Here is a 17,554-nt window from a genome sequence, read left to right as displayed (position 1 = left end):
TCACCAATGAACTATAGTTTAAAAAATTATTAAAATAATATAATTTAAATATTATTACCAAAACGACATCGTTTGATTATTTTTCAGCATTTTTGAATATATCATCTCCCCACAAATTTGACGTGTGTTACTCATATGATAATGACATGTGTCAAATTTATAAAATTCATGTTACCAAAAATAATAAAAAATATCAAACTATAATTTTTTTTTTGGAAACTATATCAAACTATAACTCTTAAATAAATAATGGATTAATATTTTTCATATTGTAGAAGATAAAATTATTTTCTACACATAAAAGTGCGTGGAGTCCATTAGAGCCATTTCAAGATAGAGAGATAAAGAAAATATGGGTCACACACACTTTTATACGTGTATAGAATATAAAATTATCTCCTATAAAATGAAAAAAATTAATCCCATAAATAATTTCCAAACTATATTATTTTAACAATTTTTCTTTAAAACTATTGTACCGTTGGGATTTACAAGTCCACCAATGTGCCGTTGGGATCTACAAGTCAAATATGTTTCCTTGAGGGATGAAGGTCAATGTATGGGTTACACAACTAGCACAAGTAAAAACCAAGCTAGGCGGTGTTAGCCCAAGTATGAACTAAGCTAACAAATAGTGGGGGGTAGTGTATATGTTTTAGGCTTGTAAATTGACATGGTAACGATACATAAGATGTCCTCTGGTCTTCAGGGGAGGGGTATTTATACTGGGGTGACATCCTGCCCTGAGTGGGTTGGTGAGAGGGGGTCAACCCTCCTCAGGAGTTATTGGAGGTGGTTGGCACTGTTGTGGTGGCAGTGATACAGTCTCTGCATCGGTGGTGTCAGCATCTGATGTTGGGAGATTACTATTTATGGTGTCTGGGGCGGTCTCCATGGGGGTTGAAATCCCAAGGTGAGATATTTTGGTGTCTCACCTAGGGGCGTAAATGCCTAGGGGACAGAATGTATGGAGGGTTGGTGTATATGAGTCATTAGGGCTGACGTGGGAGAGGGGGGGATGGGTTTTGGGCCCAAGTTATTGGGTTGTTCAGAAGTGGGCCATCCGGAACAAATATATATAAATTGATAATGATCATTCTCCGATACTTTTAAAATCAAATTTGTAGTTGTTATTATTGTCTAAAAAATTAGTCTAAAAACGTAAAAATGTAGAAATGGTAGAAACACAGTGTTAAAACGCAAGTAAAAATAATCCATAGTAAAAACGGGTAGAAACGCCGCGTAAAAACGTAAAAAAATAGTAGAAACGTAAGTTTTTGCATTCTTACTTGAACTCAATTATTTTATTTTATTTTTTAAAAAACCCTGTTTTTCTTTTTTGTTTACTCAATTTTCTCGTTTACTCAATTTTCTCGTTTATTGTGTTTTTAGACTTATGTCTTATATAGTTATGTGACTTATATCTTTTAAATATGAAGTTATTCATTAATTTTGAGTACTGACTCGTGTGATTTTTTGTTTTACGTGCACACACACACACATATATATATATATATGGAAAATAATTTTCTTATGTTGTAAGAAAATAGTTATCTTATGTTGTAGAAACAAGATTGCAAGTGAGACTCATAGGTAAAAAGAGAAAAAAAAAGAAGTGGAACCCACTATCTTTTGTGTGTGTGTAGAAAATTTAATTATCTCATGCAAAATGAGATAAATATAACCATATATATATATATATATATATATATATATATATATATATATATAGCTTATCGTTTCTCAAGCTGTTTGAGATAATCTTATCCCCGGCTACTAAATCATAACCGTACAAAGATGGATCAATGGTGATAAGGAAGAGAGAGAAAAATGAAATCATAACCTTTCAAAAGTGAATCAATTAATATAAGGAAATAAATAAATAAAATGACGTAGTTTTGGGGTAGCCGGAGATAAACTTATCTCAAGCTGCTTGAGAAATGTTTTTCCCATATATATATATATATATATATATATATATATATATATATATATATATATATATAATAATGGGAAAACATCTATCCTTTTAAAGAATATAAGCTTATATCATTTTAGATCATAACATTTGATTTTCGTCCATCAACAGTTATAATCTATTGGGTTAAACTTAATGGCCAAATTTATTATTAATTAATTAATAATTTTGATCTAATAAATTATAACCGTTGATAGACGAAAATCAATGGTTAGGATCTAAAATAATATAAGCTTATATCGTTTTAAATGACATATGTTTATAATTTTATGTATTAACCTTAAGTATAGAAATTTTATGTTTCGTGTCATTTCTAAAATTTACGTTTTTACCACACCTTCCGTTTCTACATAAAAATTCGATTTTGAAAATATTGGCTGTTATATAAATTTATGCAAATTTGTTAAATGTATGTCAAGTAGTCGGATGATTGTTATCGATGGGAAGGCCTTTTGTTTTGTTTAAGGGAAAAGTGTTTGTCTTTTTAAATGACACAACTTATATCCTTTCACTCTCACAAAAAGGTGGGACCCACACCTTTAATTTTTTTTGTCAACTCTCTCTCCTCCTTTATTTATCTCTTTTTCTCACTTAAAATGACACAATTTTATATCTTTTAAAATGACACACACTTTACCCTTTGTTTAAATCATAAACAAAAGTTCATTAAAAATAGATAAGTTTTCAACATGCTATCTTAATTTGTAAACTTTTGATGATAATGTATTTTCACTGGCAAGTTATCAACATGCTATCTTAAAATAGATAAGTCAAGAAAAAACTCTTGGGTACACCGAAAGTAATACTTTCAATAACTAAGTTTTGTTTTAGATTTTTTATTATATAATATTTTAAGTGCAATCTAACAATATATAATTATTATTATTATTTTTTTTTTGATAACATATAATTATATAATTCGATTGTTATATACTTAGTGAAGAGAGAGTAATATTGTCACAATAAAATGTTTTTTCAAGTCATGAGGTGAGGTCTTTAATTCATAACTCTAATGCGATCTTAATGCTTTTAGAACACCCAGCTCGCTTTGTCACTTTGCTGGGCAACGTTTGATTAATCCAAGATAGATTTATATAAAATATAATGACTACTTTGTATATTAATTTTATAAGTTTTTTATACCTAGCAAACACTACTACATTTATTCATAAATCTCATACTTAAATTTGTATATATAATATAACAGGCTTATATAGATACTCTTTCTTTCTAACAATTTACATATATACAGTATTTTCTTAATGTGTAGCACTTAAAAAAATTAAAAGATAAAAGAATTATTTACAACTATATAAGAATCCTAATGATGATGATAACATAAGAAAACGTCATATGAGAAGGATAAAACATATGCGTGTCCAAATGAAAAAAGTCTAAAATAAGACTTTGTGAATGGAGTCCCTAGAAGTGGTTGTTTTCTTGTTGAGTTGGAAATTGGAAGGTCATAATTGTCGCCTCTATATCCTAATGTATGTCAGCTATCAATGAATGCGTTGCTTGTGCTTTGGTATGTGGCAGTGCCATGTGTCTGTGTTGTTGTTACTCATTTGGTTTCTATTTGAGCTCATGGAAAGGTTGCGTACGTGGGTGACTTTGAGCCTTTAAATTAACAAAGAGATATGTCATGGTTGTGTTTATGTTATGTGCTTTCCTACCATTTTATCATCACACTCGACGTTTATTTTTTGTAGAGGACATTTTTTTTTTTATTCGAAAATTTTGATTACCAATAATGTGATGGGAAAATGATATTAACGATAAAATAATTAAAAAATTGTTTAGTTGGCAATTGGATAAATTTACTGAATCTATATTTGATTAATTATAAAATATTATTGAAAATTTGGTGTGATATTACATATATACTTTCTCTTTAGTTCCTTTTTCAATCAAATAAAGATTACACAGGATTACTTTTGTTACTTTTTTTGCTATCCCTTTTTTATTTCCCCATCAATCTCTGGATGGTATTGTTAACGGTACATTTTTTCCATAAATTACACACAAAATTGATTAGCGGGACATCTAACTTTTCTAGATAATTTTTTTAAAAATGATACCAAACATGATATTCCTAAAAATCTATTCTCGTATCCAAAAAAAAAACTCCTACCAAGGGCATTGTATGTGCCCATTTGACCATGATGTGCAAATTTATTTTATTTTTGCTTTTGACGGTGTAATTAGTTTTTGCATTAACTTTACCAAAAGCATAGGGCATTTAATAATGTTATGAGGCAGGAGGAACAATAGATGAGGATTCTCTGCTCTCTGGAGTTATTTTGTTCATATCCATCGATTTGTTATTATCGGACTTCAATACGGTTGGATTCATTATAGAGAGGGATAACGATTTCTTTATCGCTTAATCAATAATTATTAATTCTAAAGTTATTTTTACATGTGAGTTGTGAGTGATCTGATCTAGAATTTTTTAACACATGTAGAGAATCATTGGACCTTAACCATGACCATTTTTCTGCTGTTTATTGAGCCAATTTTACTAGGCCGGCCCTCCAATATATGCAATCGGTCTATAATAATTTTGTCCCAAATTAAATTCTCCTTTTTATTTTTATTAAAATAAGAAAACTAAATAATAAAGTATTTAGAGTAAATTACATTTGTACAAAAAAATATTGAAAAAGTCTTTTAATAACAATTATTCCTTCTTATATATTGGATCTCATCTTATTAAAAACATATGCTAATATTTTTATGGTTGGCTTTTTTTACGGTCAATGTAGATAACTTATCTACATTGAGCCCAAAACGATGTCATTTTGAGGCAGAAATTAAAATATTTGTGTAATTATAATTTATATTAAGGTTATAATAGTCTTTTTCATTATATTTTTTTAATTTTTCAATTCAAAACAACGTCATTTTGAGAATGAATGTTGATAACCTATCTACATTCACTGTATAAGAATTAAAGGTTATATTTATTTACTCTTTGGGAATCATATTCCCAAATCGCAGCGAAGGGTGGTCTACCTCGCGACACTCCATTTTTTTTTTATGAGCATCGCGATATCTCGGCCATAATTTTAATTATTATTATTTTTAACTTTTAACCGATTCATTGATTATTCAATTAATTTAATCGATTAATTTTAATTTTTTTAAAAATATAAGAGTGTCATAACTCCATTATATTTTTTTAGTATACTGGCCCCTTTTTTTTTGTAAGCGTATATTGACCGTAATTACCTTTTTGAGGTGATTTGCTGAGTTTTTACGATAATAGATTTTTTATGATAAGGGTCGTTGAGCTTGCTCGCTGGAATGAGCACCTCAGCGAGCTGCTACTACAAAATATGTTCTCCTTTGCACATGCTTTTTGCGCCCCAACTTAGCAAGCAAATACTTTTGTCCATAAAGATATGATGTATTTTTTTTGGATACAAAGATATAATATATCTGACACTTAACAAATCATTCCCAGATTTAATCATTGTTTCCCTAGCAATGGACTAATTTACGAACATAAGAAATGTAAAAGTATAAATTCAAGTGCTAAATGAATCATCAACAAGAGAACCAAACACTGAATCAATCCATTAATGACCAGACTTAACAATTACACGAAAATTCTAAGAACAAACATCCAATCAAGCAATTTTCAAAAGCAAGCAAGTCATAAAACCACAGCCAAAGATCTATCACAAAGAATAGAGAATTAAATCTATACACATTCCTCACTAGAATTTTCAATTCACTCATCGCTTAAGTGTCTAAGAGTAAGTGTATCACTCAAATCTTCACTGATTCAATACTACAAAGGCTTGGTTATATTCTTATTCTCCGTAGTCAAATACTATGTGCAATCGATCAAGAAGTCTTTGCTCAGGAGGTAATGGGGTCTGGCTAATGAGAGGATAAATAATGAATAATGTAGCGGAAGAATTGGAAAATAGAAAAATCACGACATAAACATAAACACATTTTCACCATACGATTTCCTTCGTACTTTCTAATGCAGAAAATGATTACCCATAAATAATTAATGACATAATATCCTATCCTAACACATGTTATAACCGTACTCTTATTTGTGAATATTAAAAAGAACAAAACAAATATTTTGATTTTCGTCGATAAGTTTAGATTCATACTTCAAGACATATATTTATATATTTTGGTAGCAATGTTGGTGGGAGGTATGTGTTTGATATTTTCCAATATTATTTTAGGATGGATTTAAAATTTTATTCTTGGACCTATTTCGAACAAAATTGTCTCATGTGAAGAATATATATATATATATATATATATATATATATATATATATATTTGAAAAAAAAATCTGCAGCCACTTTAAATAAGGTTGTCTGCTACTTTTTTAACTAAGTACGACCGGTCGTACATTAAAAGTGCATTTTCTCTCTCCGCCACATCAGCCGACAGTGTCTGAGGAGAGAGAAAAAAAGAGAAGCTTTATTATTATAACTAAGTACGTCTGGTCGAACTTAGTTAAAAAGGAGTAGCTGTAGATAACATTATCTAAAGTGACTGTAGAAATATTTTTTCCTATATATATATATTGGGAAAAGTATTTCTACAGCCACTTTAGATAAGGTTATCTACAACCACTATTTTTAACTATGTTCTCCCGGGAGAACATAGTTATAACATTAAAGTTGCTTTTTCTCTCTCTCCACGTCAGCAAACAAGTTCTGAAAAGTAACTGAGGAGAGAGAAAAAAAGCAACTTTACTATTACAACTATGTTCTCCCAAGAGAACATAGTTAAAAATGGTGACTGTAGATAACCTTATCTAAACCTACAAAAAAAAAAGATAACCTTATCTAAAGTGGCTGTAGAAATGTTTACCCCATATATATATATATATATATATATATATATATATATATATATATATATAAGACAGAATATTCTTACACTTCTAACTCATTCTTGATCATTAATACACTTGTATCTAATGACTCATATTACTAAACAATTTGAGCCCTTAGATATAAATGGGATCAACAGACAAGATTAAGAATATAACATATATGAGACAGAATATTCTTACACCAGTGTAAGAATTAGAAGTCTTATACTCAATCTTGACCATTAATTCACTTATATCTAATGACTTACATTACTAAACAATTTGAGTGGAATCAACAGACAAGATTAAGAATATAACTTACACTAATGTAAATTGATCCTAACCCTATATATATATATATATGGGGAGAATATAACTTTAGATTAATTCTTTTCATTTACAGCTGCCATTTTTAACTATATTCTCCCGGGAGAATATAGTTATAACGTTAAAGTTGCTCTTTTCTCTCTCTCCACGTAAAAAGTTCTGAAAAGTAAATGAAGAGAGAGAAAAAAGAGCAACTTTAACGTTATAACTATATTCTCCTGTAGATAAGCTTATCTAAAGTTGCTGTAGAAATATTTTTGCCTATATATATATAGTTATGTCATTTTAAGAGAGATACAGACACAGAAAATTTGAATTTTAAATTAAAAAAACCACTCACTTTCTCTCTCCCATGATTTCCGTTATTCTGTGTCTATCTCTCTCCTAAAATGACATAACTTATATCATTTAAAATGACAAACACCAAACCCAATATATATATATATATAATAAAGTTGGAGGGAGGAAAAAGAAATGGGATAGGATATTATAACAACCAATTAGAGTTACTATCAATCTTATTACCAATGTTATATTGTAACTTAATTGATTGTTATAATATCCTTCCCCGAAACAAATACAGGAAAAATTGTAAATATTAATTACAATTAAGTCATAATACGTAAAAGTATACTTGCTCTACGAAAGGGTACAATGAAATTAGCATAATATGAGGATATTAATTTTAGGTTTAGTGCAATTGATTACATATTTCTCCATCGAAAATCACATTTTTCAATATCAAAAAAAAAAAAAAGATCACAATTTTCAAGTGGCCCATTAGCAATTCATCATCAAGTCGAGTTTTCTTGTTGCAAAATCGTTGTTTAATACACAACAAGGTGCTTTTTTTCGACCCCTTTCTCTCTCTCACATGGTTTTGTTTTGGTTTTGGGTATTTTATTCGATGTTTCCTATGTTTTCCTTCATGTTCCAAATCTGAACTTGGTTTTTCTGTTCAGAGCTAATTATCAACTACCCTTTTGCCATTTGTTTAACTTGGTGGCATTTTTATGCTGAATTTGAATCATTGTTGGGTGCTCATGGTGGTGAGGTTTAACCCTTCTTGTCTCACCCTGTCTCAACAGCCTCAGCACTCTGCATATTTCTCTAAACAACTAACAGTTAGTTGCAGTTATGGGAGACACATGAAAAGGGGTGACCTTGGAAGGCCTCAGATATTGCCTTCTGTTTTGGGGAACACTGATGGGTTACGTGTGTTTGTGGTGTCTGACTTGCATACTGATTATGCTGAGAACTTGAAGTGGGTGAAGTGCTTGTCCACTGTCAAGCACAAGAATGATGTTCTTCTTGTGGCAGGTGATGTGGCAGAGACATATTCCATGTTTGTTGTAACAATGTCTCTTTTGAAAGAAAGATTTGAGCATGTCTTCTATGTTCCTGGAAACCATGACCTTTGGTGCCGTCGTGAGGAACAAAATTATGTAAGGTCATTGTACCCTTGATCATGAGATCATGCATTATGTAGAATATTTGACATAAACATATCTGTTAGTAATAAAAACAATTCTTGTGCCTCCACCTAACAAGTCAAACTTTTAGGATCATTGGTTCTTGATGATATCTATTGCATAGATGATTTTGTGTATGAAATCCTTTTCTCATGGTTCATGAATGTCTTTGTAGTTTGAGAGTTAGGCACAATGGATGTATATAAAATGTATCAGGAGAGGATTGTGGTCTAATTCCATTAGAACTTATTTGCCAACTTGATTAGCTTTGCATGCGTTGTTTGACAATATATACTTTTAATTTGGAGCTTGTGTAGTCTTGCTTGTGTGTTAAGTTTGGCTTTGGCCATGCTTTAATCTGAATTTATTCCCTTCTTACTTGATTAATTAAAACCTGAGTTCTAGATAAGTGACTTTATTTATCTGAGCGGTGTCAGTAGATCATGGCTCCTATGTAAGCTACCCCCACCAAAAAATTAATAAAAAAGGAAACGGTTTGTTATTTTGTTTTGAGATGTTATTTCATTAATTCCATGAACCTTCTTTCAGATGTATTTTACTGCACCCTGATTTGCCATTGGGTTTATTTTGACTTGAAATCACAGATGATTTGATGCATATCTGTCTTTTTTGATATGATATAATATAAGAAACCAGACTTACTACTATCCTATTTCCATTGATTGTAAGGCCGTGCTATCACCTAGAAGTTAATGATGTTGATACTTGTTCTTGAATCCTTTTTGTCTTTATTGCAATACTTTTATTCTGATAAATTTTTTGCTGATTTTTCTCCAGGTTGATTCTCTTGAAAAGCTGAATAAATTGCTTGATGCATGTAAGAGAATTGGAGTTGAGACAAATCCAATGGTTGTAGATAAATTAGGAATCATTCCTTTGTTCTCTTGGTACCATGAGGTGATTTCTTATATAGTGTCAATTTTTACCTCCTCAATCTTTCATTCCATATGTTGGATTGGATCCTAAGTTTTCCTTAAGGGCAATTTATTTAAATGCTCAACCTGCTTTTTTCACAGAGCTTTGACAAAGAGAAGGACATAACAGGCTTTCGCATCCCGTCATTGGAGATGGTGACTATTTTCTTAACTCCTAGTAAGCAATTTAAAAATAGTTAATCGATGGTCTGATCATGCGCTTAATTTCCCATGGTGCTTGATTAAGGACTACCTGCATAAGAACTTTATGCTAGTTTATATTTTTGTGTAATAAGCATCTGTTTGATTTTGACAATGGGGATATTGTGTTATTCATAAGCAGAATATAATATAATCATGATCCCGAAAATTGTCGCCCCTTGTTGTATGAAAATACCATGCTTGTGCTGGTTTTGGAATTACTATGCACCGTTATGCCAAACTAGTTATCAGTGTTCTGAAATGTGATATAATATTGTTCGATCCACGTTTTATATAACCTTCTTTCCCATGATCGGTTCTTCAATACGAATTTTTGGCTGTAGGGAGGGAGGGTCGTGTTAAGGGCATATGTTAAGGAGATTAGGTTATTGGTAGAGGCTAGAATTTTCAAATCAAGTCCTTATAATAAAACAATATACTGAGTTAATCTTGAGGTTGCCATTATCTATATTTGTTCTTGGTACATGCCATGGGAAGTAGTAAGGAGTTAAGGATAAACAATAATAAATTCAAATATAGATATAAACCATGGTAATGACAAAAGTTTGGAAGTACATAAAATAAGAAGACACGGTGTAGTATAGCTTTTAATATTGTGTGTGGAAAGCCTACCTAAATCTATGCACTTTATTTGGTAATAAGCTAGAGTGCGAAATCAGAAGTAAGCAATTGGGAGATATCAACCAAGAGTTTGTGTGAGAACAGTAATATGCTGTGGTTAAGAATAGATACAAGATAATGTAGTTTGGCTGATCTTATGTTGACTCTGTGCAAAGTTATTAGAGATATAAAAACCCCAGTCTTCAGCCTTCAACTAACAACTTTAGCTTTTGGAAGAGTTGATTCTTTACTGCGGGGAATTAATAAATAAAGGAAAAAGAAGAGATAATGTTCTTGCATTTTTGGGGCTAGGGATACCCTTCAATTTACCAGATATGAAAGGAATGGAGCCAGCAATGAGGTGTCACTCTAACATGTCACTAAGTTAGTTCTTCATATGTAGAATTTGGTAAATTAATTTTTACAGTTCCTTATGCCTGTTTTTGATCCAGGTTAATATTTGCGCAGATTATTGGAGGAATATTCTTCTTTAATAGCATTTTAGTATTTATATCTATACATTGCTCTGGGTTTATTCTTAACTTTTTTATAGTTCTCAATTACAAGGCTCTGCCAGTTAGACTGGTCTTGATGTAAATCTGTACCTATGATTTTTTTTTTTTTCTTAGGCATGTAAGGACTTCTATGCATGTAAGTGGCCGGAGGGCCTTTCAGATATCTCCCTCGCTTTATATTTTGATGCCATGAATGATAAACAAATGAAATTGATAAAGGAGATTCAGATGACTTGTGATCACATCATTACCTTTTCCCACTTTGTTCCCAGGTGATTAATCTGTCATTTAACTTGTAGCTTTGCTGTATCCCTTATTATTGCTTCTATGCATGTATGATGTGCTTTAATATTTGAAGCAGATTGAAGATTATGTTACTTTTTCTGTTTGTGGCTTGCTTATATTTGCTTACATGGTTCACAGGCAGGAACTATGTCCAGAGAAGAGGATGTTATTCTATCCCAAGCTCCCAAAAATAATTGGTTCAGACTCTCTTGAAGATCGAATAAGGTCTATACATGGGGCTGAGGGAAGGAGGGTTGGATCTTCTTGTCATGTGTTTGGTCACACCCATTTTTGCTGGGATGCTATTGTCGATGGTATCAGGTATTTTTTATTTTTATTTATTTATTTCTAAAAACAATTTTTTGCAAAAATATAACGATAAATTTACGTACAAAGAATTCTTCACCTCTACCCTCACAAGTCAAAGTATTATTGGGAGTTATTTTTTTATTCATTTGTTGTTATGACATATCCACCGATTCATCCATTATCCGACCAATCTAGTTCAAGCACTACCGGACCTATTATAGGGGACGGCTCTCCCAAGAGTATTTTCTCTATTCTGCTCAAACTCAAACTCGAGACCTCTGGTGGTTAAGGAAAACAAGCTCCTTACCACGTGTTACTGTATTAGGAGCTTCTTTGGTGTTTTACCTTGACCTTTGGCTATTATGTACACTTTTTCCTTGGTATTTAACCAAAAAAAGAAAAAAAGTTGTTTAGGCAATGGAAAATTACTTAAAACTATCATTGTTTTTTTTTGGCTGTTCTGTACACTTTTAACTGTTTAAGAGTTTGAGTTGGTATTAGAATCTTTGAAGTCCTGTTCTTTAGAGCTATAGAGAATCACTGGAATTCTCATTTTCCTTCAGACATGATATACTTGCTATGTTTCTAAATGCTTTTGACACAATTGTAGGTATGTACAAGCACCCTTAGCATACCCAAGGGAAAGGAAGAGAAGAATGAATGGAGGTGAAAATTGGCTACCCTTTTGCCTTTATGCTGACAAAAAATTTGCTGATAGACTCAACCCTTGTTTTTGGTCTGATTATTACTCTGCCAACCCTAGGACACCTCATGATACTAAACTTGCTCCTTGGGTCGCCAGGTTTTACAAACAAACACAAAGTATAGATGTATAATATTGACTCTTTTACATTATTATGATGCATTTATTTGTTATTAGACATAAAGGACAGGTTGTGCCTTTTCCATTTATATGAGATTTAGGCATAGGTAGCAATCCAATTATGTAATTTGTTAATATTTATCGCGTGAATTCAATATGAAATAACAAAAACGAATTCCTTAATCAATTTTGTTTAATTTACGGCCCTAAAACTATTCATAATTTTATTTGAAAGAGAGAAAAGATTGATGATATGGATGATCCAGAAACTATGAAGTACTGATACTTCAAAAATTCTGACGTGTCGTATTCGACACTCTCCGACACTTCAACACACGTTATAGACATTAAAAAAAAATTCAAAAGTTATGTTGCGTTAAGTTTTTAGTTCTAAAAATTAGATACGTTAGATTGCGATTACTATGTTATTAAATTTAGTTTAAATATTTGAGATATCTTATATTTCTTTGCAAAATTGATGAATATTATAAGTTTAGTTTTTTTTTTTTTTAAATTATTGAATATTAAATATAATATACACTACATAAATTAAAAATATTATTTAATAGCAAAACGTGTTCTAACGTGTTGAAATATAACATTTTTTAAAATTAATTTGTCAAAATGTCGGTGTTATGATTTTTTAGAATTAATTTGTCAAAATGTCGTGTTATGTCACGTCCCGTGTCAGTACTACATAGTTTAGAAATGTGGAACCTCCCGGTTTAACTATTTAATTTTAATTGTGATATTTGGAGTCTTCAAGGATAAAAGGATTGAAGTGCTATAAAAAAAAGGGTTTAATATTTCTGGCAGAAAAAATTTTCTGCAAATACTTTCCCATAATAAAATTTTCATAGAAATAAAAACGCATCAATTGAAACTTAAGAAAAAAAATGGCCTTCAATGGTACCCATCGTTCTTTCATGTTATATAGGGTATTATTATCTTCAGTAAATAAACACTCTAGATCATGTTACAATTAAACCATCTACACCCTTCAAATAGGTAATCTTTTTATATTCTATTGATTAATTTTAGTATATTAGTTTACAATCAAGTCAAGTGTCACTTGAATCTGATGCCAATTACTATAGAAAACAGGATCATACATTTTATTCAATATATGTGCCGCATACAAAAGACAATAGCTACACACTTAACTAAGTTTTGGGAGTTGAGACCCCAAAAACAGAAGAAAAATAAAAATGCAAACTCAGACGTAGTAGCTTTGTGGCAACTAGAACAGAAAGGTGGTAAAAAAACAAAAGGAACACAAGCATAACCTTATATTTTAGGCAACTAGTAACACTTAAAATTTAATAGATAAAGGTAACTAGTAATCTTCAGGAGCCAAAGGTTGGTGTGGATGAGGTGGCTCAGTTGGGATCACAACATATTCATATATCAGTGCTGCAATTGCTGCTCCAATAAATGGGCCCACCCAGTAGATCCAGTGATAGTTCCATCTCCAGCCCACCAAGGAAGGCCCAAAAGCCAGTGCAGGGTTCATGCATGCTCCATCAAATGGCACACCAACAAGGTTGTTTGCCCCAACAATGAGCCCAATTGCCAAGGGTGCAATGGTACCAATGCTACCCCTTTTAGGATCAATTCCTGTAGCATATACTGTGTACATAAGCCCAAATGTCATCACAATCTCAAGTATAAGCCCATGAAATGCTCCAATACCCACTGCCACATGGAACCCTGCTGGTCTCTGTAAGAAGTAACCACAACAACATATCAGTTTTCACTGAAAGTTCAATTTTTGATCATGTCACTATTATCCAATCTTGTATTTACAAGATTAGACTACAATACAAGATTAGACTACAATAAACAACCACAATAACATATAAGTTTTGCCAACTTTTCATTAAGTGTTTAATTTTGTGACAATAAAATTTTTACTTGTGCTATAATCTTGTAGTTATAAAAGGAGTGAGCCGAGTTGTTTCTTTATGACTGAAAGGTCGCGTCGCGGGTTCGAATCCAAGAAACCGCCTCTTTGCTACAAGGATTTCCTCTACCCCACGCTCGCTTGGTGGGGTTAAGCGGGAGTGGTTTTTATAATCTTGTAGTTATCATACCAATGGAAATCTTGTAGCTACAATATTAATTAAGTAATTAGCTTATTTTAAAATTGATTGGTAAGTACTGGTAAGAGATTGTTTCTGTTTAATCAGTGATCTCGAGTTCTGAGTCTCTATTTATCATAGATGATAATAAAAGGGAAAATGAAAGAAAAGAGGGAGTTAGTTTACCATGTTATTGGTAACAAGCCTGAGCAAGAGGGCAGCCACTATAGAACCCAGAAGTTGAGCAATCCAGTAGTAGACTGCCCGGACCACCGAAATCCTGCCGCCGATGAGAGCACCGAAAGTGATGGCCGGGTTGACATGGCCGCCGGACACATGCATGCTAGCAGATACAGCAGCAAAGAAAGCAAAGGCATGTGCAAGTGCAACTGCCACTAACTCACCAGCTGAGAAATCTGCATCCTTGTAAATCTTAACTGCAACAAAGAGAGAGTACGCAAATCACCATCATGCATGCCCAAAAAAACACTAGCTTAATCATGGCATGCATGTGTTAAATAATAAATATCGTTTGTTACATTAACAAAAGCACAAAGATCCAAGTTGATAAAAAAGTTTATACATGAAAATGAGAGGAATAGACAATAAAAATTTAAACCATTTATTTATGTGAAGTATGAACCAAGCTAGTTAAGCATGCAAGTAGAGATTTTGAGTATATATATATACATACCCAAAGCAAGGCTAGAGCCTTCTCCAGCAAAGACAAAGATGAGAGTTGAGGCAAATTCAGCTAAAGTGGCTCTCATGGAATCTGGGTGAGTAGCCTCATCCTGTCTTCCAAAAGCATAGTTACGGGTTGCCATCACAATTTCACCTTTCCTAAGATTTTAATCTTTCAAGATGAATGGTCCTGATCAAGCTGAGATTGTGACTATTCTTTTCAGAAAAGGTTGTTTTTTGCAGCAAATGAAACTGCAAAATGGGAAATTTGAAAGGTGAGAAAACTTTGAGGAAGAGAGGCCAAAAGAAGGTCCTTTGCATGGCTGAAAAGTGGAGTGATTGTGCTTATTTGAAGAAAATAGGTGTTGGACTTGGGTGAGACACCTGGTTTGGTCATATGCTATATGGTTGACACATAGTGATATGTGTTGGCTGCTTATTACAATTTGAGTAACTATTTCCTGCACATTCATCTATATCGGCAATCAATGTTTGATTTCGGTGTTATGTTATGTCCATCCTAATTTTCTCAACTAGGACAAAAACCAAGTGTAGCTTATCCCTTGCGGTTGCGGTTCCAATGACTTGTCTGACTTTGTGTATTGAATCTTGTGCAATTTTTATTTAGGAAAAAGTGTGTATCATTTTAAAGTTGTGTCATTTTAAGTGAAAGAAAGAGATAGATAAAAAAGAAGAGAGAGTGGATAGAAAAATATAAAAGTGTGGGTCTCACCACTTTGTGAGAGTGAAAGAATATAAATTGTATCATTTAAAAAGATAAACATTTTTTCTTTTTATTAATGATAGACAATATTATTCATACTTCGCATTCAAACAAGGACTCTTGTTGTCGGTTCAGCAGAAAATTAAATGGGGTTTCAGGTGAAGGGACGGATCTAGGGAAGCCGCCCCAACATGATATAGGGGCAGCACCCCCGGACCAATAGAAGCATGGTATTGTTATGAGTCTTGACTTATTGTAATTTTCTTTTTTTGTCAGTAGATTGGGTTTGAGCTCCTGAACATATGGACTTTCTAAATTCTATTTATATTCTTTTATAAACTGAGTAATTTATAACGATTGATGGTGATATAAATATAATACAGACAAGTTAGACGTAGCCTACGAGTAAACATATGAATTTCCCATCCCTTTCTCTTTTCTATTTTCTCAATTTGTGTGATTTGTGTATCGATTTCTAACAATTGCAACAACAATTATATCTTACTTTTTTATAAAATTTAAGCGAAAAATATTTATCATATGAAAAAACGCAACTTTGTGTTACTTTAACTGGAAAAAAGTGTTTCGCAGCATATATGTTGGTTTTTTTTATATTCTTTCTCCTTTAGAATATTCTCTTTTTCTTTTTTTTCACTAATTTAAAGGAGAAGAGAAAATATAAAGACAACAAATATATATTAAAACAACATTATTTCATTTAAAATAGGGAAAAATGTGTATCATTTTAAAGGACATAAAATTGTGTCATTTTAAGTGAGAGAAAGAGATATATAAAGAAGGAGAGAGAGTGGACAAAAAATATAAAGGTGTGGGTCCCACCTCTTTGTGAGAGTGAAAGGATATAAGTTGTGTCATTTAAAAGGACAAACACGTTTCCCTTTAAAATAATACCAAATGTATCTTTTAAATTAAATCAGTTTAAACATTTATTTATTAGTGTTAAATTACACATTAAATCAGTTTATAATTATATCAACAATTTGTGTTAAATTACACATATGATTTAATAAATATTGAGTAATTATTATATGTGATAAAATATTATATCTATTTTTTTCATGCTTACTTTATTTATTAATCTCCAACATCATTAAATCAATATCTCAAGAAAAGAGAGAGAGGACTAAAGTCAAATGAAATTCTAATCTAATAGTATTAAAGATAAATAGATAGAGTAGGGATGAAAAAATAGACACAATATCCTATCATTTATCGTTTATTATATATATTTTTAAAAAACCGAACCTGCAAATTATTCCAAGGATTGATTTAATAATACACAATTGCAAATAAAAAGTAAAAGGAAGAAAAGCAGGAGACACAGATTATCCCCGTTTATTTCAATACAGGGCTACGTCCAATAAATTTATCATTATATTCTTCTCACATCACTCGTTAAAATACAATTTATTACAAACAAGTATAAATAGATTTAGAAAAACTTTAAGTTGCTGCAGTTATTTGGGAGTTAAAACCCAAACAACTAAAAAAGAATTATAATGTAACATGAGGTTCATAACAATAATAGGAGTTTTTTTTGACTTTTTTGTCCCTCATTATGATGAGGTTCATAACCTGCAGGAGATAGCTGAGCTTGAGGGTGGATTTTCCCTTCGTGATGTCATGAAGGGCATAAATGCCACACTTAAGAAGATAGGAAAGATGGCACTTAAACAAAAAAATGGAGGAAGAGTCATATTCAGAAAGGGAATGAAAG

General features: G+C 31.7%; 2 protein-coding genes across 2 annotated transcripts; one reads left to right on the top strand and one right to left on the bottom strand.

The window, feature by feature from the left end:
• Positions 1–8,050: 8,050 nt before the first annotated feature.
• LOC133289088 (probable aquaporin TIP-type alpha) lies at positions 8,051–15,235 on the bottom strand. Its single transcript, XM_061486952.1, has 4 exons — positions 15,103–15,235; positions 14,595–14,845; positions 13,724–14,047; positions 8,051–8,450 (listed from the first exon to the last, which is right to left on the bottom strand). The coding sequence occupies exons 1-4, from the start codon at positions 15,233–15,235 to the stop codon at positions 8,292–8,294; spliced, it is 867 nt and encodes a 288-aa protein (XP_061342936.1). The 3' UTR covers positions 8,051–8,291.
• LOC133289089 (uncharacterized) lies at positions 8,486–12,462 on the top strand. Its single transcript, XM_061486953.1, has 6 exons — positions 8,486–8,616; positions 9,437–9,556; positions 9,676–9,729; positions 11,025–11,182; positions 11,334–11,516; positions 12,115–12,462. The coding sequence occupies exons 2-6, from the start codon at positions 9,506–9,508 to the stop codon at positions 12,338–12,340; spliced, it is 672 nt and encodes a 223-aa protein (XP_061342937.1). The 5' UTR covers positions 8,486–8,616; positions 9,437–9,505; the 3' UTR covers positions 12,341–12,462.
• Positions 15,236–17,554: the final 2,319 nt, after the last annotated feature.

The sequence above is a fragment of the Gastrolobium bilobum genome, unplaced genomic scaffold (genome assembly GCF_033153095.1).
Source record: "Gastrolobium bilobum isolate Gb01-03AN ecotype WA unplaced genomic scaffold, APGP_CSIRO_Gbil_v1 utg4504, whole genome shotgun sequence".
In the NCBI taxonomy this organism is placed as follows: domain Eukaryota; kingdom Viridiplantae; phylum Streptophyta; class Magnoliopsida; order Fabales; family Fabaceae; genus Gastrolobium; species Gastrolobium bilobum.
This window is presented reverse-complemented; position numbering and strand designations above follow the sequence as displayed.

Excerpts from the sequence above, each read along its gene's own strand:
- LOC133289089 (XM_061486953.1), top strand. The coding sequence starts at position 9,506 with ATGGTTGTAGATAAATTAGGAATCATTCCTTTGTTCTCTTGGTACCAT. Across the intron at positions 9,730-11,024 it reads GCATCCCGTCATTGGAGATG|GCATGTAAGGACTTCTATGC; the intron begins GTGACTATTTTC and ends TTTTTTTCTTAG. Across the intron at positions 11,517-12,114 it reads GCTATTGTCGATGGTATCAG|GTATGTACAAGCACCCTTAG; the intron begins GTATTTTTTATT and ends ACACAATTGTAG.
- LOC133289088 (XM_061486952.1), bottom strand. The coding sequence starts at position 15,235 with ATGGCAACCCGTAACTATGCTTTTGGAAGACAGGATGAGGCTACTCAC. Across the intron at positions 14,048-14,594 it reads GGCTTGTTACCAATAACATG|AGACCAGCAGGGTTCCATGT; the intron begins GTAAACTAACTC and ends TACTTCTTACAG. Across the intron at positions 8,451-13,723 it reads CAGCACTGATATATGAATAT|TGGACAAGCACTTCACCCAC; the intron begins GTTGTGATCCCA and ends TGTGCTTGACAG.